Source organism: Jaculus jaculus, chromosome 1 (genome assembly GCF_020740685.1).
Source record: "Jaculus jaculus isolate mJacJac1 chromosome 1, mJacJac1.mat.Y.cur, whole genome shotgun sequence".
NCBI lineage: Eukaryota > Metazoa > Chordata > Mammalia > Rodentia > Dipodidae > Jaculus > Jaculus jaculus.
In genome coordinates, this window is record NC_059102.1 from 157,019,330 (window position 1) to 157,047,054 (window position 27,725).

The window sequence follows — 27,725 nt, forward strand, 5'->3', positions numbered from 1 at the left end:
AACTGGGGTCCTTAGGCTTCACTGGCAAGTGCTTAACCACCAAGCCATCTCTCCAGCCCCCACCTGGCTCATTTTTTATATTTTATTTATATCTTATTTAGTTATGACAGAGAGAGAATGGGCATGCCAGGACCTCCAGCCACTGCAAAAGAATTCCAGATGCATGCATCACCTTGTGTTTTTGGCTTACATGGGTCCTGGGAAATTGAACTGAGGTTCTTTGGCTTTGCAGGCAAATGCCTTAACTGGTAAGCCATCTCTCAAGCCATAAACTGTATTATGGCTGTGTTACTTTTCTCATAGCTGTGACAAAGTGTCTGGCAAAAGCAACTTAAGGAGGGAAGCGGTTATTGTGGCTCATGGTTAGAGCGGGTATAATGTACCAGGCAGGCAGGGGAAGGCATGGCGGTAGGAGCTGGAGGCACTGATCACTTTCCAGTAGCAGTCAGGAAGCAGAGCTTGGTAAATGCTGGGGCTCAGCTGTCTTTCTCCTTTTTATTCAGTCTGGGATTCCAGCCCATGGGATTGTGTCACCCACATACAGGACAGATTTTCCTCCTCAGTAAGCCTCCCCAGAAACACCCTCACAGACACTGTTCAGAGGTGTGTTTCCATCGTGAGTCCACATCCAATCAAGTTGACAGTGAAGATTAAAAGTCAGCAGTGGGTGTTTTGTGGGTGTGTTACTTCCTGGGGCTACAGTGACCAACCTCAGGCTAGGTTGCTTAACCAACAGATGTGCTGGAAGTCGAAATCAAGACCTGCTTCCTTGAGACATTGAAAGGAAGCCGCTGTCTAGTTCTAGGGTTTCCTGGCAGCCTTCAGCATTCCCTGGCTTATAGTAGCATCACCCTGACAATCTTCCCCTGGTCTCTGCTCTGTGAACTTGCTGTGGCATCCACAGTTCCCATTCTACAAGGTCATGGTCATTGTGTCAGGCTCACTGTCCTCCAGGACAGCCTCATCTTAACTGATCCCAGCTGTAGAACCTCGATTCCAAATATACCACGTTCCCAGGATAAGGGGGTTTGGACATCACCATCGTGTGGAGGAGTGGGTGAGGGTTGGGAGTGGGGTATAGTTCAACCTGAAAGGCACATTATTTAGGTCCTCCATATGCTATATGCTATATGCTTCCTTGTTTGCCTGTGTGTGTGTGTGTGTGTGTGTGTACAAGTGCACATGTGCTCACAGGTATGCATGCCATTACACACATATAGAGGTCAGAGGACAGGATTTTCATGTTGGTCATCACAGTTCCATTTGAGGCAGGGATTCTCCTGTTGTTTTTTTTCCTGGTTGCTTTCTCATTATCTCCCCACCGACGGGCTCCTCTGTCTCCCCACTGACGGGCTCCTCTGTCTCCCCACCGATGTCCTCCTCTGTCTCCCCACCGACGGGCTCCTCTGTCTCCCCACCGACGGGCTCCACTGTCTCTCCACCGACGTCCTCCTCTGTCTCCCCACTGACGTCCTCCTCTGTCTCCCCACCGATGGGCTCCTCTGTCTCCCCACCGACGTCCTCCTCTGTCTCCCCACCGACGTCCTCCTCTGTCTCCCCACCGACGTCCTCCTCTGTCTCCCCACCGATGTCCTCCTCTGTCTCCCCACCGACGGGCTCCTCTGTCTCCCCACCGACGTCCTCCTCTGTCTCCCCACCGACGTCCTCCTCTGTCTCCCCACCGACGTCCTCCTCTGTCTCCCCACCGATGTCCTCCTCTGTCTCCCCACCGACGGGCTCCTCTGTCTCCCCACCGACGTCCTCCTCTGCCTCCCCACCGACGTCCTCCTCTGCCTCCCCACCGACGTCCTCCTCTGCCTCCCCACCGACGGGCTCCTCTGTCTCCCCACCGCCGGGCTCCTCTGTCTCCCCACCGACGTCCTCCTCTGTCTCCCCACCGACGTCCTCCTCTGTCTCCCCACCGACGTCCTCCTCTGCCTCCCCACCGACGTCCTCCTCTGCCTCCCCACCGACGTCCTCCTCTGTCTCCCCACCGCCGGGCTCCTCTGTCTCCCCACCGACGTCCTCCTCTGTCTCCCCACCGACGTCCTCCTCTGTCTCCCCACCGACGTCCTCCTCTGCCTCCCCACCGACGTCCTCCTCTGCCTCCCCACCGACGTCCTCCTCTGTCTCCCCACCGCCGGGCTCCTCTGTCTCCCCACCGACGTCCTCCTCTGTCTCCCCACCGACGTCCTCCTCTGTCTCCCCACCGACGTCCTCCTCTGCCTCCCCACCGACGTCCTCCTCTGCCTCCCCACCGATGTCCTCCTCTGTCTCCCCACCGACGTCCTCCTCTGTCTCCCCACCGACGGGCTCCTCTGTCTCCCCACCGACGGGCTCCTCTGTCTCCCCACCGACGTCCTCCTCTGTCTCCCCACCGACGTCCTCCTCTGCCTCCCCACCGACGTCCTCCTCTGCCTCCCCACCGATGTCCTCCTCTGTCTCCCCACTGACGTCCTCCTCTGCCTCCCCACCGACGGGCTCCTCTGTCTCCCCACCGACGGGCTCCTCTGTCTCCCCACCGACGTCCTCCTCTGTCTCCCCACCGACGTCCTCCTCTGTCTCCCCACCGCCGGGCTCCTCTGTCTCCCCACCGACGTCCTCCTCTGTCTCCCCACCGACGTCCTCCTCTGTCTCCCCACCGACGTCCTCCTCTGTCTCCCCACCGCCGGGCTCCTCTGTCTCCCCACCGACGGGCTCCTCTGTCTCTCCCCACCGACGGCCTCCTCTGTCTCCCCACCGACGGGCTCCTCTGTCTCCCCACCGATGGGCTCCTCTGTCTCCCCACCGACGGGCTCCTCTGTCTCCCCACTGATGGGCTCCTCTGTCTCCACACTGACGTGCTGGGAGTAGAGACCTCAGGCTTGAGCAGTGAGTACTTTATCCACAGAGCCATCTCCTCAGTCCAAGGCCCAAACTTTCACCAAATGGCTGAAGTTTTGTACAGAAACACCAGGTTACCAGGTGCCTGACAGAACCTTTTGACCCCTGCTCCTCCCAGAAGTCTCTCCCTGGGCACTCCAGATACTTCTATTTTTGAAGCAGACTTGTTCTTTGTGGGTGTGTATGTGTGTGTTTGTGCGCATGAGTGCACATATGTGTTTGCAGATGTTCATGCTTGTGTCTTTGCATGAAGGCCAGAGGTCAATGTCGGATGCTTTCTCAGTCTCAACCTTATTTTTTAATTTCTATTTCTTTAAGTTCGGGTTTTACTCTATCCTAGGCTGACCTGGAATTCACTATATAGTCTCAGAGTGGTCGCACACTCAAGGCCATCCTTCTACCTCAGCCTCCCAAGTGCTGGGATCAAAGGCATGTGCCACCACACCCAGCTCCACCTTAGTTTTTGAGACAGGATCTGACATTGAACCTGGAGCTCACTAGTTCAGCTAGGATAGCTATAGCCAGAATGCTCTGGGAATTCCCCTTTCTGTGCCTTCCTGGCCCTGGGATTACACGTGCATGCTGACAACCCAGTGTTTATGTGGATACTAGAGATCTGAACTCAAGACCATACACTTGCAAAGCAAGCTCTTTCCCCACTCAGCCATCTTCTTAGCCCTGGTTGGCTGTTTTGCAGGGGTGAATCTTGGAGTAGAAAGGCAGGGACTAGGCATCATTGCCTTGCCCACCAAATGGCGTTGAATGCCAGCCTTTGTGTCACCTACAATGGCTTACATGTCCTGTGGGAGGTGACATGGAGCCCCAGGCCCTTCCCAACACTTGCCAGTTGGCAGGTCTTTTCTTTCAGCTGCCGGGAGCGAGGCACTTGGCGGCGTGGGTACGTTAGGGAACATGAGTTGGGAGTCTGTGGCTGTAACCCGAGGCCAGCAACAATTCCTGAAGCCTTGGGAGCAGTAGGTTACCAGCAGCCCCCACAGGACCGTATCTGGTATCACTCCTTTGTTGGATCAGGACTACAGAAGGTCCTCACCCAAGAACTGGCCCCATCAGGCCTTGTAACCAGGAGGTCAGAGGGTCACACTCCTGGACACAGGAGGGGGATTGATTGGGTGCATGCACGAACAGAGTGGTGGCTTCCCTGGCAGGGGTGTTCATTGTTGATGGCCTCAGGACTATTTAATCAGTCATGAGAACCTACCCGAGGCTGGCTCACTTGGGAGGCAGCGGGGCACGCATGCGCAGAGTCTCCCGGTTGAAAGTTGATTGTGGCCTTCTGTTCAGTCACACCTCAGTGTTACTGGATGCCTTTCCAGGGAGGAAGCACATTCTTGCACCCCTGCTGATGGCTGAGCAGTAGAATGTAATTTTAATTAAACAAACATTGGAAGTCTTGGGAAGACATAGACTTGGCCTGGCTTTTGCTTTCCTTGGCTCACCAGCGAGTCTCACGCAAGGCTTCCAGGCACGTGACCAAGTTGTCATTATTCCAGTTTGCAGAGGCACCGATATGTTTTTTTCTGAAGTGTGGGTGACAGTTCGGAGGCCCTGTCGACACTTTAGCTGGTTCAAAAATTAGCTCTGGCGGTAACTGGTTTGAGTTTTTTTTTCCTTTTTCCCCATTAAAGCACTTCCCTCACCCTTCCAGCTGGTGGTATATATGGTTTGAAATCTTTTCTGCTTAGTGTAAGCATGGGTGGCACAAAGACCCTTATACCATGGGCATCCTATCAGTGCATGAGATGATGTGTCTCTGTGTCTGAAATGTCAGCAACTCACGTACAACTCAAGTCATGTTGTTGTACACAGCCAGCCCTTTGTGTGTGTGTGTGGGGGGGGAAGTCTGTGCCTATGGGTTGAGAATATTCTTATTTATTGACCAGGTGCAGGCTTATTTTAACATCATCGTTCCTGAATAATGCAGTGTGAGGACTCTGCACAGCATGGACACCGTCTTTAGCAGTTACCTCCTCATTGCTGGGACAAAACATCTGACCAGAAACAGCTTCTGGAAGCCTTACGGTTTCAAGGGGGAAGTTTCTATCATGGCGGGGCAGGCATGGCAGGAGCAGACTACCAGGTGTCACGTCTTCACGCCTGCTGAGAGGAAGCAGAGCCAGTGAGCTGAGTGGGGGCAAGCAGGGCCGTGCTGTGACTCCCGAGGGCTCCACTCCGGAGACTCCGCCCGCTGGGGATTACGTACGGAGCTTAATCATAAACACGTGAGGCTATGGGAGACGTGTTGTATTCAAACTGCCACACTGTCTGTGGCGTTTTAAGTCAACAGGACATGATGCAAAGCATGCCAGAGGACTCATGTGGGTGTTGTGCTCTGAAGGTGTAACGTCCTCCCAGGGCTCAAGTGTCTGAACACTTGGTCCCCTTGTGGAACCTGTAGGAGGTGGGGCTTTGCTGGAGGAAGTGGGTTACTGGGGGGAAGTCCTGGAGGCTTGACAGCCTGGACTCACATCTTGGCTACACTCTCTGCTTTCTGCCTGTGGCTGTCATGTGACCAGCCGACTACTTGCTCGCAATGCCACACCTTCCCCGCTGTGATGGATGGTGTCCCTTCACCATAGTAATCCCTTTCCTTCTTCGAGGGCCTATTCTCAGGGATTTGGTCAGAGCAAAGAGGGGCAGTAATTAACACTACGCGTTATATGCAAATACCGTGTTATTTCATCTAAAAGACTCAGGCATTCTTGGGTCTGGGGGCCTTCACAGAATCCTGGAACCCCAGGGACACCTCAGGGATAGCTGGGCTCAGCTGGCATTCGCAGTGTGTGTTCCCCAGCCAGCAGTGATGGTCCAAGGCTTGGAAGCACTGGAGCTTTTTGGGCCAAGCCAGATGCTGTGGCACCGGGAGGGTTAACAGTGTATGTCCGTGCAAACGCTGAAAGTGTGACACACACACACAGGTGTAGGTCTGCCTGAGGCCCCCGGGTGAGCCAGAAAACACGGTAGGTGCCCCTGAGTGACTCCAGAGCAAGGGAGAGGCAGAGAGCAGTCCTTCTGTCTTGGTTGATGCATTTTCCATTTCACAAATGTCTCCATCTAAGTGACAAGCAGCAGGCTTCACGTCGAAGTCAGTAAACGAGGGGTCCTGCCCTCAGAGAATAACAAATTGGAAGGGGTAGAAAAAGTGGGATGCCTTGGACTCTGTGACCCGGTGGGCAATGGCGGTGGTCACTGGCATCCCTGACCGTTGTCTCTGTCCCCCTTGCAGAAATGCATTCGCTTTAACCCTGACGCCACCGTGTGGGTTGCCAAGCAGCAGATCTTGTGTACTCTGAACCAGGGGCTGAAGGATGTCCTCAACTACGGGCTCTTCCAGCCAGCCAGCAACGGGCGCGACGGCAAGTTCCTGGATGAGGAGCGGCTGCTGCGCGAGTACCCTCAGCCCGTGGGCCCGGGTGTGCCCTCCCTTGAGGTAGGTAGCCACAGGCGCCTGCGTAAGAGCCGATGCTGTACTTCCAGGATGCATGTTGAGGGAGACACTTGAACCAGGCTCCCAGCTTGATTTGGATTGCAAAGTTATCCCACATCTAAATTAAAACATTGGTTTGGGGTTTGAGGCTGTACCCAATTTTGCTGATTCTAGGCTTCTACATAGTTTTTTTTTTTTTAATTTTTTTTTTTTTTTTTTTGAGAGTGACAGACACAGAGAGAAAGGCAGATAGAGGAAGAGAGAGAATGGGCGCGCCAGGGCTTCCAGCCTCTGCAAACGAACTCCAGACGTGTGCGCCCCCTTGTGCATCTGGCTAACGTGGGACCTGGGGAGCCGAGCCTCGAACCGGGGTCCTTAGTCTTCACAGGCAAACGTTAACTGCTAAGCCATCTCCCCAGCCCTACATGGTTTTTTTTTAAAAATATTTTTTGTTCATTTTTATTTACTTATTTGAGAGTGACAGAGAGAGAGAAAGAGAGGCAGATGGAAAGAGAGGATGGGCACACCAGGGCTTCCAGCCACTACAAACAAACTTCAGATGCGTGCGCCCCCTTGTGCATCTGGCTAATGTGGGTCCTGGGGAATCGAGCCTCGAACCAGTGTCCTTAGGCTTCACAGGCAAGCACTTAACCACTAAGCCATCTCCTCAGCCCAGCTTCTACATGTCTATTTCTTACTCTCTAAGCTTAACAAGTTGGGGAGACATTGTGGTGGGCACAAACCATGGGTCCCCTTGAGGTTCATGTCCCCAGGGCCTGTGAGTCCTGGGGATACAGAATGGCCTTGCTTCTTCCAACCTTGAGGATCTTGGCATTCTTTCCTGACCTAACTACTTTCTTGTTGCTGTGAACCAATGCCCAAGAAAAGCCATTGAAGGAAGGAAGGGTTTATCTGGTAGGCTCACAGTCCAAGGCCTCAGTCCGTCGTGGTGGGGAAGGCAGGGTGGCGGGAGCTTGAGGCAGCTAGTCACGTTCAGTCCTCAGTGAGGAAGCTGAGAGATCAATGCTGCTGCTCAGCCAACTCTCTGCTTTTTAATTTTAATTAATTTCTTTGACAGAGAAAAAGAGAGAGAGAGAATGGGCATGCTAGGGCCTCCAGCCACTGAAATCGTACTCCAGACGCATGTGCCCCCTTGTGCATCTGGCTAATGTGGGTCCTGGGGAATCAAATCTGGGTCCTTTGGCCTTGCAGGCAATTGCCTTAATTGCTAAGCCATCTCTCCAGCCCTCTCTTCTTTTTTATTCAGTCCAGAACCTCCCAGCCATGGAATGGTGCCACCCACAGTTCTTCCCACCTCAATTAACCTAATCTAGATAATCCCTCCAAGGCACTCTCAGAGACTCAATTCCTCAGTGATTCTAAGTCCCGTCAGGTTGACAATCAATATAAACCGTAACATCTCCTGGCTAAATGCATGCTGAGTTTTTGAGCTGGCCCTACCTCTCCACTCTCCACACTCCAGGAATACGCAGTCTGTCACCCTATCTAACACTGATGTCCTAGAGCTAGGGTTAGACCCTACAGGCTGAAGGTTCAGCCCCCAGACCACACTCGCTGCAGTCTATGCCAACCCCTGGTGCTCTTGTCAGACTTGGCCCTAACTTGGGGTCCCCTGTTCCCTTCTTGGGTTTAATGTGCTGGACCGGAGGGGTTTTGTGAGCCATCATGATTCCTTAGGAAGGATAGCATAGGACAGCGACAGAGGTGCATGGGTGAGGTCTACCAGGGTGCTGAGCTCAGGCACTTCTGTCCCTGGGAAGGTGAGCCACCTCCTTGGCATGTGTTTTCTCCTTTGAGAGCTCTCCAAACTCCATGGATTATTACATTTTCTGGAAGGTTTTTAAAAAAATATTTAATTCATTTATTTGAGAGAGGCAAATAGAGAGAATCTAGCCACTTCAAACAAACTCCAGATGTATGTGCCACTTTGTGCATCTGGCTTACATGGATACTGGGGGATTGAACCTGCGTCCTTTGGCTTCATGGGCAAACGCCTTAACTGCTAAGCCATCTCTTCAGCTCCTTTTTTTGGAAGTTTTATTGTGTACATATGATTGATTAAGTTATCAGCCACTGGTGGTCAATGTCCTGCCCAACCCTCTCTTTTCTTCTCCCTTCCCTGAAGGTCATAGATGAGCATGAAACCCCAAGCCTCTAGTCACATCTCAGTCTTCCTGGCAACCAGTTTCATCCTGATGATCTCAGGGGTCAGAGGTCATCTCATCAGCATACCAAAGATACTCTTGCCTCTCTGGATGCTCCAGGGGTTTAAAGAGCTCTGTGCCACAAAGTGGGGGTAGACCAATTTTTTTATGTGTGTGTATAGTATTTGTTGTGGGGAGTGCCTGTCGTGTGTACATACCTGTAAGGATACACACATACTTATACATGCACATACATACAGAGGCCAGAGGAGAACCTGGGGTGTCCGCTATTGCTTATCCAAGTGTTTCCTTGAGATGGAGTCTCTCACTGAGCCCCGAACTGCCATTTTCAGTCAGATGGACTGACCAGCAAGTCCCAGAACTTCTCCAGCCTCTGTGGGTGACCGTGGGCTGCTGGAGTTCTTGCTCGGGCCACTCAGGCTCTTGTGCTTGCTCAGCAAGCGTTCTTACCTGCTAAGCCGTGTCCTCACCCCAGACGGAATGCTTTTATTGTATCTGAATCCGGCCCATACCGGGGCCAGAAGGGTGGCATGGACGTCCGGTGGCTATCGGCTGGAGTTGGGCTCTTTGGCTGCGGAAGCCAGTCCCACACTCCATGCTTCTCCCTGGTGAGGTGTCCTGACATACTTCCAGCTAATCATGGCCTTGTCTTGCCTTCTGCACCCCGTGGCTTTCTGCACCCTAGGTTTACATACGGCCTTCTCAACTGCACTTAGATGGTGGGCCGGGCAGGTTAGGGACACGTCTGGAAACAGCTCTACCACCCAGCATGCTGCTGTTGTCAAGCGGCTGTGTTCACGTCAGGGAGCCCAGGCCGTGGAGCGGCAGCCAGCTCGGCGGCTCTACAGTATCCTCAGCTGTCAGTGCACTGTAAAACCCACTGTGACACGCGGGGGGATTTGCATGGAGGTGACACTCATCTGATCACGGCTGAGGTTCCTGGTGTCCGTGTGTGCAAAGCCCATTGGAGCTGGGAGAGGAGAGAAAGATGGCATAGCCACAGAAACTGTGTAGTTCTGGGCTTGTTGCTCAGTGGCTGTCAGCTCAGTTTGCTGTTCCATACAATGGGTATATATTGGAGAAACCTCCCTTTGACATTCTGCTCCATATCACACCTTTCCCAGGCTTATGAACAAGGTGATAGACCAAGAACAGTGACTAAGGCCAGCTCATGTGAGGGCCTGGTAGTTTCTATAGTGTTGATATAAAGGAGAGAGGCCACTTGGAAGTCTGGGCACCTACTTGTGATCTGGCCCCAGTTCTAGGAGCTGTGCGGCCTTCAGTGAGACAACTGCTATCTCTGAGCCTCAGACTCAGGAATGTTAGCATGGAGAAACTTTAGCGATGACCCCGGGAGAGACGGGGGGGGGCTCAAAGGAAGTGCCGTGCACCTATGAGCCTGACTACCTGTGTCCTCCCTCCCCCCCCCCGCCACGCCCCAGGTCAGTGTTGTGGCTGCTATCCTGGGTGGCTCTCCTTGTCATGAAGTCACTGATATTTATGGTGGCTTCCATCTAGCGCACCATCTGGCAGGAGAGGGACTGGAACCTTACAGTCCCTCAGGGGCCACAGACAATGGCAGGAAGAGGGTTTGCGTCTGAACTGGTCCCTCTGTAGTAACAAGCTAAAAACGACCATGGCCGAAGGAAAACACAGTCTCTTTACGCTGACACTTCCTCCCGCCCAAGCAGTTATTCACCTGCCTGGTTTAGGAACTAGAAAAGGACCCACAGGTTGGGTTTCTTTGGAACCTTCCATGTTTGGCTTGTGACAGGGAGCTTGGCACTCACCGAGGGAGCCTTCTTGGTGGCTTTGGAAATTTGGACCAGAGGTGTGGTTTATAAAAGACAGAAACAAGGGCTGGAGAGATGGCTTAGCAATTAAGCACTTGCCTGTGAAGCCTAAGGACCCCGGTTCAAGGCTCGATTCCCCAGGACCCACGTTAGGCAGATGCACAAGGGGGCGCACACATCTGGAGTTCATTTGCAGTGGCTGGAGGCCCTGGCGCGCCCATTCTCTCTCTCTCTCTCTCTCCCCTTCACTCTCTCACTCTCTCTCTCTCCTCCTCTCTATCACTCTCAAATAAATAAATAAAAATAAACAAAAAAATTTAAAAGACAGAAATGAGGGGAGAGTTTAAAGCAGTCTTGGGGCACAAGACATCTAGGACATGGCCAAGCCGGGTAGAATCTAGAAACAGACGTGGACAGTCCCACGGGTCTGGCTGTCCTCCTGCCAGCTGGGTTTTGGAGCTGAACAAGTTCAACTCAGCAGCTCCTGGCAGCCCCAGCACCTCATGTCATGGTGGCTGATTTTGTTGCTTGGAAATAAAACGTGTTTTGGTCTATGCCAGAGGAGCGTGTTGCCTGTTGTTGAGTGTGGTGCGGAGGTAAAAGAGCACATGGTTGCCTCCTGGAAATAGTCTGGGGCCAGACGTATGGTGTGGGAACTGTCCTGTGGCCTCAACCCTGCACCTTGCTGTGTCCCTAGAGGTCTACCGCCCCCCCCCCCCCCCCCCCGTGAGCATAGGCGTGAGCTCTGTAGATGTGAACGGCCTCAGAAGGAGTAGGGAGCAAGAGGCGAAGTGTCAAGAATTTAAGACGTTCAAGGTCCACCCTGGGGCTCTCATAATGGTTGTCCCCTGAGACGGGTAAAGAGACACTGACCGAGCAGGGGAAGGTGCCGAGCCCAGAGCTACTCAGCAAACAGGGCAACTGCGGGGCTGGAACTGAACCACACGCTTCTTTTCAAAATCTCAGTGGCCCCCACCCTCTGTACACCCTTCCCGCCTTCAGTAGCATCTGTCACACATTTAGCTACAAGACGGCCTGGGGCACCTTGGAGGGGGCCATGCTATGAAGGGTTTTGGAAGGCCACGAAGCTCACCATGACGATGCGCCCTTTTACGTGGGCATCGCCAGTTCTGAGTAACATGCTTCTTGGCTCGGCCATGTGATTTCTAGTTACAAGCAAGTGCCGTTGTTCCGAGGGGATGAGTGAGAGTCCCAGTGCCCTGGGTAGGGGCTGGGTATGTTGAAGGTATAATCTCACCAGCCCAGCTGCCCGTGGTGAAGATTCTCACCCGTATGCAGCGGAGAAGAGAAACGTGACACGTGAGGCGTGTCATCATTTGCTAGAGGCGACCAGGGCGGCGAGGTTCGCGCAGATAGTGAGCCAGGGAGAGGGTTTCTGTGGGGCCCACAGGCTCCGTGGCACACATACCCGTCAAGTCACCAGGCGAAGCATCGCTTTTCCTTGGATCAGCCACGTGTGGCGTTTCCTCACTTGTTGTCTTGTTCCCTGACAGTTCCGCTACAAGAAGCGAGTATATAAGCAGACCAGCCTGGACGAGAAGCAGCTGGCCAAGCTCCACACGAAGGTTCGTGGGGAACGGCTTTCCCCTTCAGTCTTCCTGGTCGCCTCTGCATGCGGTGTGTGTGCACGTGCGTATGCCTGCGGACGTGTGTGTGGAGGTTGACATCAGATGTCTCCCTCAATCACTCTTCAGCTTAGAGACAGAGAGAGATAGAGATAGACAGATAGAGAGAGAGAATTGGTGTGCTAGGGCCTCAGCCGCTGCAATTGAACTCCAGATGCTTGCGCCACCTAGTGGGCATGTGTAACCTTGCACTTGCCTCACCTCTGTGCGTCTGGTTCACACGGACCTGGAGAGTCGAACATGGATGGGTCCTTAGACTTCTCAGGCAAGCGCTTTAACCGCTGAGCCATCTCTCCAGCCCTGTTCACCTTATTCTTTGAGATAGGGTCTCTGGCTGAACCCGGAGCTCACTGACTCAGCAAGACTGGCCCAGCCTGCAAGCCTGTGGGATCTGGCTGTCTCCATCTGCCCAGTCCTGGGATTACTGGCCCGGCGGGCGTTTATGTTGGTGCTGGGATCCTAGTTCGGGTTCTGGTGCTTGTGCAGGAAGCCCTGAAGACTCCAGGGAGGCTGAGAGGCAGCCGTGGTGATGGTGGAGGTTTGGACACGCGATGCGGTGCCATATGCTCTCAGACTTGGTGGCGGTGCAGTGAGCCGCCTGCTCCGTGTCAGCCATGCTGTGTGAGCCGGGAGGATTCCTGGAGCTGGGGGCTGGGGCTCCAGAGGATGTGGGTGGGACCTGTGGAACACAGGGTGGAGACCCAGGGATTCTCTGCCTAGAGAGCTCCATTTGGATGCCCCTCTCTTTGGATGGCCGGGTGTGCTCTCCTGCTGCCCTGAGTCCCCACGTGGCTTTCACAACCCATGGGCTCTGCTGCGTTTCCTTTGCCCCCGTGTTTTGCAGGGTCAAGTGAGAGTCTGATTCAATAATCAAAGTGGGTGCGTGGTCAAAGAAGATACTCCAACCATCAACCTTTGGCCTCCCTACGCACCTGCACACACATGTACACCCACACACATACATACACGCACACCACACCCATACAAATGCTAAGTAAATTAAATAAGTGAATTCATAAATATGGACGTTCTTCCCCTCCCCCCCCCCCGCTCTTTCTCTCTGCAGGCTAACCTGAAGAAGTTCATAGATCATACACAGCACCGCTCCTTGGAGAAGCTAGTTAAGCTGCTGGATCGAGGCCTGGATCCCAATTTCCACGATCTGGACACTGGAGGTGGGTTGAGCGAAACACACAAGTCACTCCGGGGTTCAGGTTACATGTGAATCATGCAGTGCTCATGTTGCCCTGAGTTTTACTTGGACTTTGAAGTGGCTGCTCTCTCTCCTCTGACTTCTGATATGGAGGTCTGTCATGCTGCCTGAGCCTCCAGCGCAGTGCTGGAGTGAGTGAGGCAGAGAGAGAGTGGACAGATTCCATGCACATGTGGGGCCGTTGCCTGCTGGCCTTGGAGCACCAGCGTAGCCCTGGGTCTTGCAGGGACACGTCTAACCACACAGTATGCACGTGGTTTCCCCCAGGCCTGTGGTCAAGCGGCCTCTCCTGCGCCCCCTGCTGGACACTGGGCTCTTGGGCTTGAAGTCTCTGGTAGAAGTTGCTGTTGGGTTCTGATGGTCACCTGAAGGCAAGGGAGGTCTGTTAGCTCGGCACTGTTGACACCTGGCTTGGATTTTCTTTGACGTGAAGGGAACATAGAAATCATGGGGTGCTCAGCTACATCCCTGGCTTGCAAATTGCCAGTAGCAGCCCCTGGTTGGAACTGCCCAAATACCCGCTGATGTTACCCAATGCAACAGTCATCCAGGCAAGCACTTGTGACAATGGTGTGCCCGCCAAGGTGGCACACAGAGGTGGTGGTGCACTTGAGTGGGGGGGGTCTCCTCAACAGCTTGGGTGTCAGTTGAGCCTGATGTATTATTATTACTCTGGACCAGAAGATGCTTGAACTTGGCAGTGGAGACTTCCTTCCTTTCCCCTCTCCCTACAGCCTTTTGCTCTCCCTTTTGGAATGCTGAGGGCATGCTGCCGACTCCCACACAGCTTCTTGTCACACCTCAAAATTACTAGGCACACAAGATATGCAGACGTGTCTTGTGAGGTGTGACGCATGCTTGATATCTGTGAAGGCCCCGCTGACCCCTCGAGTTGTGTTGCCCCCCCCCCCAAAAGCAGGTGCTGCTGCAGGCTGCGTGCGCCTGTGTGACACGGGCAAGTCCATGGTTACCTCCTTGGCCCTGGGTTTGTCTGTGAGCACTGTGGGAACGGGCAGAAGGCCCGTGTTTGGAGGCAGCGGCGATGTCTGAGAGGTCAGGAGACAGAAACCCGCAAGGACACCCTGAGAGGAGGGACCGATCCAGAATGAGTGGGTGCCAAGCCCAGCTAGACGTTCCCTGAGGGAGGGAGGGTGGGGGTTTCTGTGCAGGGCCGTGGCACAGCACCCCTGCAGCCTCCGCCCCGGCGTCCTCATGCTTCTCCTGCTGCTTCGCATTGATGCTGTGGCATCTCTCGTGTACCGGCCCGGGGCTGGTTCCGGCTTGCTGTGTGTGGAGGAGCCTTCCTGTTCATTCAGTGACGTGCAGCTTCCACACCCGTTCTATGAATGTAGGAGCTTCTGAGCGTGGTGACACAGGCTTGTGATTTCCAGTACTCAGGATGTTGAGGCAGGAGGATTGGGTGTTCAAAGCTAGCTTGGGCTATATAGCAAGATCATGTCTCAAAAGGACTTGTGGGGAGGGGGTACTGGACAGATGATTTAGCAGTTAAGGCACTTGCCTGTGAAGCCTAAGGACCCATGTTTGACTCTCCAGGTTTCACGTAAGCCAGGCGCACAAGGTGACGCAAGCGCGCAAGGTTGCACGTGCACACAAGGTGGCCCGCCCACGTCAAGTTTGATTGCAGGGGCTGGAGGCCCTGGCATGGCGATTCTCTCTCCCAATCTCTTTCTCTCTCTCTTGTTGTCTTACATAAAAAAAAAGTCTGAGCCTGGCATGATAGTGCACGCCTTTAATCCCAGCACTCGGGAGACAGAGGTAGGAGGATTGCTGTGAGTTCGAGGCCACCCTGAGACTCCATAGTAAATTCCAGGTCAGCCTATGCTAGAGAGACCCTACCTCAAAAAACAAAAAAACAAAAAGTCTGTTGGGCTTCCCTCAAAAAACAAAAAAATTCTTAAAAAAAAAAAAATGAACTGAGGATGTGACTTGGAGGCAGAGTACCTGCCTAACATGTACAAGTCCTGGGCTTTATTTCTAGAACCACAGAAGAGAAAGAAAAGTCCATGTTGATTCCGAAGCATGAACTTAAGCCTTTAGCTCCATTCACAAATGGCCTTCATCCGGGCCTCAGGCTCTTCTATTGTTGAGATCCCTGACCTGGGCTCTCTCCTCGTGGGTGAGCCTTTGGCCTTGGGTGGCAAGGTGTTCAGAACTAGTTCTCTGTCCTGGCCTCATAATGGCCATCCCTGGAACATTCTGTGGGGGGCACTAAGGCAGGCAGTGTGGGTCTCTCTCCTTTTGCCCTGTTCATCAGCGTGGTTGGTAAGGACTCCACCCTCGGCTGCTCTTTGCTTCCCAGATAGGAGCCAGGGCCCCCTCGCCCCTGCCCCACTTCCTTCTGCCTTGCTCTGTGGATGAATGGTTTTGAAGTGATTGTTGTCCCAGAGCAGACCCTGACTTGACTTCTGAAAACAGTGACGTGGACTGTTTTGAAACAGAGGAGGGCACATGGCTGCTGCTGTCGGCTCCGCCTGCGTAGTTATGGGTTTGGAGCAGGCAATTAAGTTATGATAGACCTCAGCCTCCTCCCGGCACTGAGCAGAGGGTTCTGGGGACAAGGAGGAGTAGGCATAGGGCAGTCGGCCCAAGATCACCTGTGCTCTCTGACACAGTCAGGCCCACGTCCCCAGAGTCATCCCACCAAGGGATTGGAAATTATTCGGAAAAACAAAACCTGTGACTCTCTTCAATGGGGTATTGATGTGTCACCCTGTTGTCATTATCCTCTAATGGGCACAGTGTGACAAGCAAGACTTGGTATTTCACTCTCCCTGCCTTGGAAGTCATCTAGAGATGACTGTCAGTAAATAGGAAGATGTGCAGACACGGCATGGCTTTATAGAATGAACCTGAACATCCACGGAATACGTGTACCAAGGGTCCTGGACTCTGTCTCCCAGAGGTGCTGAGGGCTCGCTGTGAATCTGAGAATACTCTGTGGGCTACTTGGTGGATAACAAAGGAAACCCCAGGGGAGAAGCTGAGCCACCCTTCTGGCTGAATCTAAGTGCCTCTTGACAGAGCACTCCTGGTCAAAGACTGCTGCTCGCGGGTTGCCAGTGTGGGAACCAGCAGTATGGTGCTGGAGAGCAAGAGGGTCAAGGCAGGTGGGCCTCACCCCGAGGGAGACCTTTTGCCTGCTGCCCTCACCCACAAACAGCAGCCCAACTTGAGTGTTTGGAGACCTGGTTTGATTATTTTTGGCCTGGACAGAAATGATCATTTGTAGTTTTAAATTAAAGAGAATCTCTTTATTTATCACTATTCATGGGGGTGGCAAGTAGTTATTTTCCTTTTCTTCCTCCCTCCCTCCCTCCCTCCCTCCCTTTCTTTCTTTCTTTTTGTCTTTTTTGAGGAAAGCCCAATGGACTGGCCTTTTCCTTTATAAGAGAGCGAGAGGGAGAGAGAATTGGCACACCAGGGCCTCCAGGCACTGTAATCAAACTCCAGACACATGCGCCACCTTCTGCACATGTGTGACTTTGCATTTGCATCACCTTGTGCAAATGGCTTACCTGGGACTTGGAGAGTCAAACAGGGGTCCTTAGGCTTTGCAGGCAAGCGCCTTAGCCACTAAGTCGTCTCTCCAGCCCCTAATTTCCTTTCTCTGTGTGTGTGTGTTCATGTGAGCAAGGGCAGATGTGCCCATGCCCCCGTACGCGTGTGGAGGTCAGAGGTCAACTTCTGCCAATAGTCTTCCGCTTCCATCTTGTTGGGGGCGGGGTCGCTTGTTCTCTGCTGCATTTGCCAGGCTAGCTGCTCCGTGCACTTCTGAGTGCTTCTCCTGTCTCCATCTCTCTTCTTTCCCAAGGCGTGCCTGGCTTACAGACACCAGTGCTGCCGCATCTAGCTTTATGCAGGTCTGGGGATCTGAACTCCGGGCTTCACGCTTGCTCAGCACTGCGCCATTTCCCCAGCCCAGAGACAACCCTCAAGTTTTCTTTTGACCTTCTTCTCACTCTCCCATACCCACACACCTGCAGCTTCTTGCCTGTCTTTTGAAATTAGCAGAGTTTATTTTATAAGTAATTGATAACTTGGGCTTTTGACATGTGTGTATCACAGTACGTGTGGTGTGGTGTGTGTGTAGTGTGCTCATGTGTGTGTGTGTGTGCAGATGCATGTGCCCTGTGCGTGAGTGTGCAGAGACCCCCCCCACACACACACCTTTGGCTGTCTCCCTCCATTACTCACATACAAGTTTTCTTTGAGACAATCTCTCACAGATTTGGGAGCATGCCTCTTTTTTTTTTTTTCCTCAATGTTTCTGCTGTCTCTGTTCACCCCAGGACTGGGCTTACAGAGATGTTCATGGCCAGGCCCAGCTGCTTACATAGTGCTGGGGAATGGAACCCTGGTGGTCTCAGGCCCCCTTCACGTCTTCACACTTGCACAGAAAGTGCTCTTACCCTCTAAGCCATCTCTGCAGCCCCCTAACTTGGCATTCTTGAGACGAGGTCTCACACTGTAGCTCGGGCCAATCTGTGCAGCCCAGGCTGGTGACAAACTCCCAACAATCTTCCTGCCTCACCTTGCCAAGGACTGTGATTACAGCCACGCACCACTGAATCCGGCTTAGACCTATTCTTCGGAGTAATTAGGACAGAGTTCAGGAAGTTCCCATAGGAACTAGCCCCTCTTGTTTCCTTGGTGGTGGGCATCTTGCTTTCAGGTGCCAACACTGGTACGTTACCACTGACTGAGGTCTGTGGCGTCTGATGGCGCTCACTGTTAGTATGGGGCGCTCTGAGGGGCTGGGCGGCATGTAATAGCCTATGCCTGCCATCATCACGCTGTCACACAGCATCGTGTCACTGCCCTAGGCGTCCCTGTTCATCCCTCCCTCCCGTAACCCCTGGCAACCGCTGCAGCCCTTACAGTCTCCATAACTTTGCCTCTTTTAGGCTATCAGCCTGCCTGGGAGCCGTGCGCACGCAGCGCGTAGCTTGTCAGACGGGCTTCTCCCGTTTAGGAATGTGCTTGAAGTTTCCTCTGTGTCTTTTTTGTGGCTGGCTCACTCAGTTCTCTTTAGCACTGACCGTTCCATTGTCAAGATGCACTGGGGTTCATTCATCCTCACCTGCTGGAGGGCGTCTGGGTGATTTGAAGTGTGTGGGTAATTCTGAAATAAGCTGCTGTGGACACCTGTGTGCAGGCTCTTAGGCAGACTTAATGCTGATTAAAATGCATTTTTAAAAGCGATACTAAATATGTGGATCAAAGAGAAGGAGGGGGTGCGGGGAAGACAGGAAGTTCTGAGCCAAGTGCCCCACCCTGCCGCGTCACCCTAATCTCCCCAGCACCTTCATGCTACACTGCCCAGGTCTTACAGACCCCCAACTGCTTTCCCCCAATCCAGGGAGAACAGGGTTGTGATTGTGGGTGATGAGAGAAATGGAGAGAGTGAGCTGGGGGTGGTGGTGCACGCTTTCAGTCCCAGGACTCAGGAGGCTGACGTAGGAGGATCTCTGTGAATTTGAGGCCAGCCTGAGACGACAGAGTGAGTTCCAGGTCAGCCTGGGCTACAGTGAGACTTTGCCTTGAAAACAACAACAAAAACAAAAATAATAATAGTCACAGGAGACATGAGGAGAGTGAGCTAGGTGAATGTACCCAGGGAAAAAAACTAAGTGGTGGGCAATCTGGGATTGTGCGTACATCACTCTCAGTTCCGTCACCGAGCTGGGGGAGGGACGCCTGCCTCGCACTGGCTCCGTGGAAGTCGGATGTCGCTAAAGAACATCCGCTCACGCTTGGCTTTGGTCAAGATGGAGTGTCGGGGACTGAAAAGATGGTTCAATGGATCAAGTGCTTGCCATGTAAGCATGAGTGCCTGACCTGGGATGCCCGTGTAAATGCTGGCAGCAGTGGCAGACTTCCGTAACCCCGGCACAACTATGGCGAGATGGGAGGTGGACGCAGAAGAATCTCCCTTACAAGCCCACAGGACAGCCAGCCTGACAGGCAGAGCTCAGAAGCAATGGGAGACCACGGCTCTAAACAAGAAGGTTAGAACTGACCCTAGATTGTCCTTTGAAGTTTCCATGCGTGCCATGCATGTGTGCACCTGTGCACACACATGAACATGGCCCCCCCACACACACAAGGACAGTACTTCATGAACCCATTTTTCCTCCCAGCTGACACACACGTCCTTGTGGCACTGGGGACAACATGGTTGGAAACTCAGGGCTACTGTGGCAAAGGACTGCGGTCTGTGAACCCCCAAGCCCAGCACAGTGCCCACACCATAGTTAGGGTAGTGACATGGACAGAACAAACTGCATGGGACACAGTGGTGGTGCCAGGGGGAGGCAAGAACACATGCCCTTCTGCCCTTTGTCCCAGGTGGGCACTTGCCTCCTGTGGCTCTGACAGCTTTGAGGTAAGAGGCTCCATGCTGGGTTTGGTGGCTTTCATAGTCACCCCTGAGTGACACAATCTGCCTACAAACTAGAAGTTTTCCTTCCCTGGGCAAAATTGGAGCCAGCTCCCTTCTGAAATGCCACCAGCCCCAGCCTCAGCACCTCAGAGCTGGCTGCATTTGGGAGCCAAAGCTGGGGAAGGGACCATCCTAGATTGACATGTGAAAGAATTAAATGCTGGTGGGATGACTTGCCGACTAAAACCAAGCAGCCCATTAGTAGAAGCAGGAGCCTCTTAACTGTTGTAAGTTTCTTTAAGTAACAATGCACCTGCTGTAAGTTTCACTAAGTCACAATGATGAAGAGAGAAGAGGAAAGGAAAGACTTCTCTCGGGGTGGAAGAGGGCCTCAGGACTTATCCCTGAGTTAGTTGGGGCCTCTAATACCACATGGGGCAGTTCCAAGCCCTGGAAAGGAACGCATACGGTCAGCCAAAGGGCAGCCTAGTTTAGCACTCTCTCCATATATATGGTGGTTTCTCAAGTTGACAGAATCCTCAGAGGAGAGAAAAGAGGGCTGGTGAATAGACTTGGAACTGCCTTTGGACTCTTTGGGAGCCTTGATGAGGCACGGACAGTAGCTCTCGTTCCTCTGCAGGGCGCCCAGGCCTCATCTGGACTTCCCTCGCAGGACCTGCTTAACAACGCTCCGGGCAGCGATGTGTGCATTGCCGTCAGTGGAGAGTTGGGGGGCCCCTAGTTAAGTCGTTCATCTTTCGTACTGAGAAGTGCCTGTTTCCGCCCACACGTTGCTGTGGTGGGCTTTTGGGGAGGCCTGTCCAGCTCCCATACGGCCCAATTAGAAGAGCTGACGGACACGTGGGTTCCCTGAATGTGGAGCTCTGCGGCTTGGAGGGTGTAAGGCACCTGGTTCATGCTCGGGATGACTTATGGGCCGTATCCGTCTGTCGTACAGCCCCACGGTGAATCTCACAGTGATTCTCCGGGAGTAATGACACTTGGGAAGGTGCAGGGACTCAAGGGAGAGGGGTTCTGGGACCTCATAAGCCCAAGTCTGCCGCAGGTAAACAGTACACAAATTACCAAATGCAAATGAAGGCGGCCTGCGGTCGGGCAGGAAATAATTCCTCTGCCTGCAGTGAATATGCTGGGTACATTTGGTTTGTTGGTATAGTACCTAGTAAAACAAACAAAAAAAAGAGGCCTGTTATGTGAGAGCACCCAATTATCTCAAAATTCTTCTTGTTTATGTCCTCCTGTGTGTGGAGGGAGTAGGGGAGTCTCACACAGGTGTGCATGGGGCACAGTAAGTGCAGGATGTATGGATCAGGGAAGGGAGCATGGAAGGGAAGGAGAGGCTGGGAGCCAGGGGCCGGAGGAGCTGCCAGTGTAGGGGGTCAGTAAGGAGCCAGGTTTAGATTCATCAAAAAGCCACTGTTGTGTGGCTGGGGTGCTCCTCAGTGGTAGATCACTTGCCTAGGCTGTGTGAGGCAGGCCCTGGTTTCCACTTCAGCACTGCCAAAGGGGAAAAAAAAAAAAAAAAAAGCTGGGTGTGGTGGCGCACACTTTTAATCCCAGCACTTGGGAGGCAGAGGTAGGAGGATTGTCATGAGTTTGAGGCCACCCTGAGACTACATAGTGAATTCCAGGTCAGCCTGGGCTAGAGTGAGAACCTACCTCGAAAAACAAACAAACAAAAAAGTGAGTGAATTAAATGGGGTGGTTTGTGCTTGCCTGTCATCTCTGAACTGGAGGATCAGGAGTTCAAGACCATCTGTGGCCACATAGTGAGTTCAAGGCCAACCTAGGCCACAGGAGACCTTGTCTCAAAACATCAACAAATAACAACAGCAAAGAAAACCAGTCAGGGCTAAAGAGATGGCTCAGCTGGCAGAGGGCTTGCTATTGGAGGATGGATCCCAGCACCCATGTGAATGCTGGGTGGGTGTGGCAGCCGCCTGAAACGCTAGCGGGGGTGGGGGGGTGGGGGTGGAGGCAAGGACAGGCTCACCAAAGCCAGCTGGTTGGCGAGACTAACCGAATCAGAGAGATCTGGGCTCAAATGAGAACCCCTATCTCAGAAAATAAAGTAGGGAGCAACTAAGGACGGTACCTCAGGTCTCCACATACACACACACGTACACTCACCCCCACATGCAGGTGCCGACATCCATGCACACACACAAACACACACACAGAAATCAGTGTGTCAACTCAAGCAGCGGGTGAGGAGCGTCTGCCTCCTTGTTGCTGACGGCTGGCCCTGTAACTGAAACCTGGGTGCTGCATGCTCTGTGGGCTCCACCAAGCATATGACACCCTGTGCTGTCCTCCAAGGTCCTGTCACTGGCTGTCCTAAACATCCCCAATGCTCTGCCTCCCCCAGCTGGGCAGCCACTGATGCTGCAGCTGTCACCATGGTTTCCCTCCGAATGTCCGCGTAGGGACCAGGGGTCCTGCCTCCGGTTTCCTCTGCGTCTGCTCACAGCTCATTTCTTCACAGTACCCAGTAGCATCCCAAACTGCCCACATGCGCCTGTTTCTCCATCCACTCACCTGCCAGAGGAGAGAAGGCTGCATGCAACTTTTGCTGGCCACAGATCGACATTTGCGTTCAGGTTTGTGTGTGGACGTACATTTTCTCCTTTCTTCATCTTCTCTCCCATCCCCTCACCTTGGCTCCTTTGAGACAGGGTCTGTATGGTATTGACTGGGCTGGAACTCACTATGTAACCCAGGCTGGCCTCAGAAACCAAGCAGTTCTCCTGCTTCAGCCTCCTGAGTGCTGGGGTGACGGGCATGCACCTCCACACCTGGCATGGATGCACATGTGTCACAGCCCACGAGACAATTACAAACCACCACACTTTTGTAGCCAACTGGGAGTCCTTTTGATGAAGCTGGCAACAGAGGGGGGCTCCCGCCAGAACAATGCCGTCAGTGGGTACAGCGTTTTTACAGGCGAAAGACTATCAATAGCATTGACACCAGTGTCAGATGCAGGTCTGCGCGACTTGGGAGCTGCAGTTGTTTCCTGGATAACCTTGAGTTGTTTTAGTTACACATCCGAACCACATTTGGGGTCACGGGAAGTCTTGAAAGTGTTCTCAGTGCGGATCTGGCCCTGCTGGGGAGTGAGGGAGTCGGCAGCTGAAAGGCACCCTAGCAGCTAAGAAAGTGTTAGTTTATTCCCCCGTGAATGGGTAAATGGAGTCAGGGCCTAGTTTGTTTTAGCTGTTATATCTGAGCACAGGATGGCCTTATCTTATCTGTTACACATTTTGAGCAAACTTGTGGAGATGTCTGGGGTGTTGGTGTGGCTGGCTAAGGTATGTTTTTTTGTTTTTCTTTTATTTTTTATTTATATACTTTTATGAGAGACAGAGTAAGAGAGAGGAGTGAGACCAAGAGAAACTTGGCACCCCCGGGGCCTCTAGCCACTGCGGTCGAACTCCAGACGCGTGCACCACCTTGTGCCCAGGTGCAAACTTACATGATTGTATCACCTTGCGCACCTGGCTTATGTGGGACCTGAAGAGTTGAACATGAGTCCTTAAGCTTCACAGGCAAGTGCCCTAACCGCTAAGCCATCTCTCCAGCCCTTTTGTTGTTTTTTGAGGCGGGGTCTCACTGTAGCCCAGGCTGGCCTGGAACTCATGGCTATCCTCCCACCTCAGCCACGCGAAGTGCTGGAATTAGAGGTGGGCATCGCCACAGCCGGCTAAGTATGTTTTGGTTTCAAGGAAATTGTCAAGCTGTCTGTGAAGGAGCTACCCCTTGTAGCCCCCAGCCAGTGATGAGAGGGTGGCACATTTGTTGGTGTCGGTGTTTTGGGCCACTCTGACGTGTTCAGGGGTATCTCGCTGGTGGCATGTTATGCCATTGCTCAGCAGCATGTGGGCAAGTGGCATGTTTTCATGCGCTGTCTGCCCCTCTATCCGCTTCCTTTGAGTGAGGTTTCTGCTTAGAAGCCCCCTCTTGGGGTGGTCTGTTGAGTTTTGCAAGTTCTTTGTACATTTTGGATGCAAGTACTTTGTACGCTTTTGTTTGCTTTTTTTTTTTTTTTTTTTTTTTTTGGTTTTTAGAGGTAGGGTCTCACTCTGGTCCAGGCTGACCTGGAATTAGCTCTGTAGTCTCTGGGTGGCCTTGAACTCATGGCGATCCTCCTACCTCTGCCTCCCGAGTGCTGGGATTAAAGGCGTGCGCCACCACGCCCGGCTTGTTTGCTTATTTTGGCAAATATTTTCTCCTAGCCTGTGAGCAGTAGCTATGTTTTTTTTTTTTAAAGTTTCCACACATGTATAGTTTATATATTGAGCAGAGTGTCTGTCCAAAATAGACCCAAATGATATTTAACTAGCTTAACTAAGTTGCTATGACCATTTTCCTGCTGCAGTCAACATTGCTGTGCAAGCGTCTCTGTGGCATGTTACCTTGGAGCCCTTTCGGTAAATAGCCAGAAGGGGCGCAGCTGGTCTCGGGGATGTCCTATTCATAGCTTTTTTGAGGAAGGTACCTACTGACTTCCATAGTGGGTAGACTAGCTCACAGAACCACTGCAATGTGTAAGGAGAAGCAGACACATTAAAAAATATTATATCTATTTGTAAGCAAAGAGAAACAGAGAAAGACAGAGAGAGAGAGAGAGAGAGAGAGAGAGAGAGAGAGAGAGAGAGAGCCAGAGCCTCCAGCCACTGCAAACAAACTCTAGATGTATGCGCCACCTTGTGCATGTGGCTACTGGGGAATCGAACCTGGGTTGTTAGGCTTTGCAGGCAAGCACCTTAACCGCTGAGCCGGCTCTCCAGCACCACATTTTTTACATTAAACCTATCACCCTGAACAAGAACCTTGAGGTAATTTTGAAATAAACTTTCCGTATTAGAACAGTTCAGATGTGCAGAGCTTCTGCATACCCCGTGTCAGGCTCCCACATTACTAACATGTTACCTTTGCCACAGTTAGCGAATCAGGACCCACGTGTGATTATCATTTCTCACTCTCCCCTCATGGTCCCCTCTCTCTGTCCTACATGACATTTACTTGTCACATGTTCTTGGGCTCTGTGGCAGTTTCTTGGGCTTTTCTTTGCCACTTTGAGGACTGGTTGGGTGTTCAGTGGGATGCCCTCCGTGGGGATTTGTCTGGTATTTTTCTCGTGACCAGATCTGGACCTCATAAACAGGACTGGGCCTGGGATTGGAGAAGGAGATGACAGGGGAAGGGCTCTTCTCACATCATGTCAAGGGGCTAGGGCTCTCAGCCCAACTGACCACCGTGACGTTGACCTTGACCCCCAGGGATGTTTCCTCAGTGTGAGTCACAGGACAATTTTCCCTTCCATGCTGGCATCCTTTGGGAGGAGCTCAGTTCACCCAGCCCTCCCTTCAGGGGTAGAGAGTTATGTCTGCCTACTTCAGGGCACACAGATGATTGGGAACCTGTCTGTTGGTGTGAGATTGTCCGCCTCTCTACCACTGATTGAGTCGGTCTCTTCTGTACCTGATGGACTCATAAGTTTTATTTTATACATTTGTCTCTCCCCATCTGTGGGAGATGGCTTCTTAAACCCCCAGGACATTAAGTTCCTTGGCATAGCAGGGCATAGAATTTGCACAAACCCACGCGCATCTTCTTGTTGACTTTACATCACCTGTATGTCTTGTTTATGATCCCTGATACACGGAATGCCCTGAAGATCGCTCTTCTATGGTGCTTCGACTTGTTTGTATTTTTTATTGTTCTTATCTTCAATCTGTATGTCGCAGTAGGTTTTCCTGGGGAGACAGAACCAGATGTCTGCCTGCCCCAGGCAGGGCATCGACAGGACAAACTTAACAGTTCCATCCAAGTCCAGCTCGGGGAGCCAGTGAGTTTAATGGGATTACTTACAGAGCATAGGCAAGGGGTTACTTACAGGATGGTGACTGCAAAGTGGCCCCAGCGCCATGTCCACCCATGCATGGGCGATGACTGACACGTAACTACGTGGACGGAGCTCCCACTTCAGTAACATCCCACACGCTATGGACTCTGGCACCCCCAAGATCATGTACGGCAGGGGCAGAGTTATATACAGCTGACAGGGAGCTGCAGGAGGGAGTGTCCGAGATCTCAAGTGAGGGTCTGACAGCCCTCCCCAGCCATTCCAACACACTGAATGGTAAGGGTCTCCTTCTGGTTATCACAGCTCCTCTGATGAAGACTGTGGTGGCTGCTACGCCCAGACGACAGTGGCAGCCAATCAATGCTGAGTTATAAGCCTAATCAGTGCTGAATTATGAGCCTAATCTATGTTGTTTATCCCCTCTTCTTTCCATGTCCCCACTCCTTCAGGGCCGTTCTCTGCATCGGTGACACACCTGCCGTCTTTTCTTACATTGCAGGCTCCACTGGGGATCCCTAAGTCTCCTAAATTAACATTTCCCAGGAAAACAGGCCCCCCAGCCTGTTGAAGAAGGCCCTGGTTTTTACTGTCACAGTTGCTGGCTATCACAGGAATTGCCCACCCAGCTGCTGGGTTTCCATGCGTCTGGTTCCTGGCACGTGTCTGCGTACGGGAATTCGCGCGTGGAAGCTGGAACCCTCCCGCACTGCTCTGTGCCGCACAGCCGTCCCTCGTGTCTGCTGCTGTCCGTGCTAGGGGCAGGGGAGTCACTGGCTGGGGCTTTCCTGCTGGCTTGCCAGGGCTTCGCCCACCTCTCTCCCCTCTCTCTGCACCCCCTGAAGCACAACCTGGTCATCCCCTGGACTGTGATGCTTCAGGGAATTGTCTAGGTTGGGGCTGTTTGCTTTCAGGGTTAACTGGTTCAAATTGGAGGTAGGCTCCCTTCTGAGGGTGCACTGGTTAAGGTTTCATTGTATTTCAAAAACCCGGGGAATTAGGCTGGAGAAATGCTCAGTGATTAAAGGTGTTTTCTTGCAAAGCCTGATGGCCTGAGTTTGATTTTCCCAGCACCCACGTAAAGCCAGATGCACAAAGTGGCGCATGTGACAGGAGTTAGTTTGCAGCAACAGGAGGCCCTGGTGTGCCCATAACTCACTCTCTCTCTCTCAAATAAATTATGTAAATAAACATTTTTTTTTAAAGATTCAGAAAATTTCAACACATAAAAACTGAAAAAATGGGGCTGGGGAGATGGCTCAGAGGTTGAAGGTGCTTGCTTGCGAAGTCTGTTGACCCTGGTTCAATTCCCTAGTACCCAGGTAAAGCCAGCTGCAGAAAGTGGTGCGTGTGCCTGGATTGTGTTTGCAGTGGAAAGAGGCCTGAGCACACCCATGCTCTTTCTCTCTCCTTCTTCTCATAAATAAATAACTAGGAGAAAAACCTGAAAGTATCTTTTTTTTTTTTTTTTAATTTTTAGTTATTTGAGAGCGACAGATACAGAGAGAAAGACAGGTAGAGGGAGAGAGAGAATGGGCGCGCCAGGGCTTCCAGCCTCTGCAAACGAACTCCAGATGCGTGCGCCCCCTTGTGCATCTGGCTAACGTGGGTCCTGGGGAACTGAGCCTCGAACCGGGGTCCTTAGGCTTCACAGGCAAGCGCTTAACCGCTAAGCCATCTCTCCAGCCCCTGAAAGTATCTTTTTGCACGTGCACACGTGTTTACAATGTGCATGTGTTCATATGTGTGTGGGAACTCGTGTTTGGTGGTGTGCATGTAGTGTGTGTGCAGGCCAAAGGACAGCCTCACGTGTTGTGCCTCGGGAATGCCGTTCATTTCTTTCTGAGACACAGGGTCTCACTGGAGAGACTGGCCGGCCAGCCCCAGGGATCCTCTTGCCTTCATCTCCCCGGTGCTGAGGTCACAGACATGCACCATCTTACCTACATTTTTACAATCTGGGGATTGAACTCAGGTCTTCCTACTTGCAAGGCAAGCACTTTACCCACTGAGCCAGGTCCCCTGCCCCAAGGAATACTTTTTTTTAAATTTTATTTATTTATTTATTTGAGAGCGACAGACACAGAGAGAAAGACAGATAGAGGGAGAGAGAGAGAATTGGCGCACCAGGGCTTCCAGCCTCTGCAAACAAACTCCAGATGCGTGCGCCCCCTTGTGCATCTGGCTAACGTGGGACCTGGGGAAGTGAGCTTCGAACCGGGGTCCTTAGGCTTCACAGGCAAGCGCTTAACCGCTAAGCCATCTCTCC

General features: G+C 52.5%; 1 protein-coding gene across 9 annotated transcripts in view; it reads left to right on the top strand.

Annotated features, from left to right (window-relative positions):
• The window catches only part of Shank2 (SH3 and multiple ankyrin repeat domains 2), a 609,914-nt gene that overhangs the window by 118,321 nt on the left and 463,868 nt on the right, over positions 1 to 27,725 (top strand). For all 9 annotated transcript variants that reach the window (XM_045152632.1, XM_045152644.1, XM_045152648.1 and 6 more), the window contains exons 4-6: positions 6,128 to 6,331; positions 11,822 to 11,893; positions 13,020 to 13,128. In XM_045152632.1, the coding sequence (XP_045008567.1) occupies positions 6,128 to 6,331; positions 11,822 to 11,893; positions 13,020 to 13,128 (385 nt within the window). The remainder of the gene's footprint in view (positions 1 to 6,127; positions 6,332 to 11,821; positions 11,894 to 13,019; positions 13,129 to 27,725) is intronic.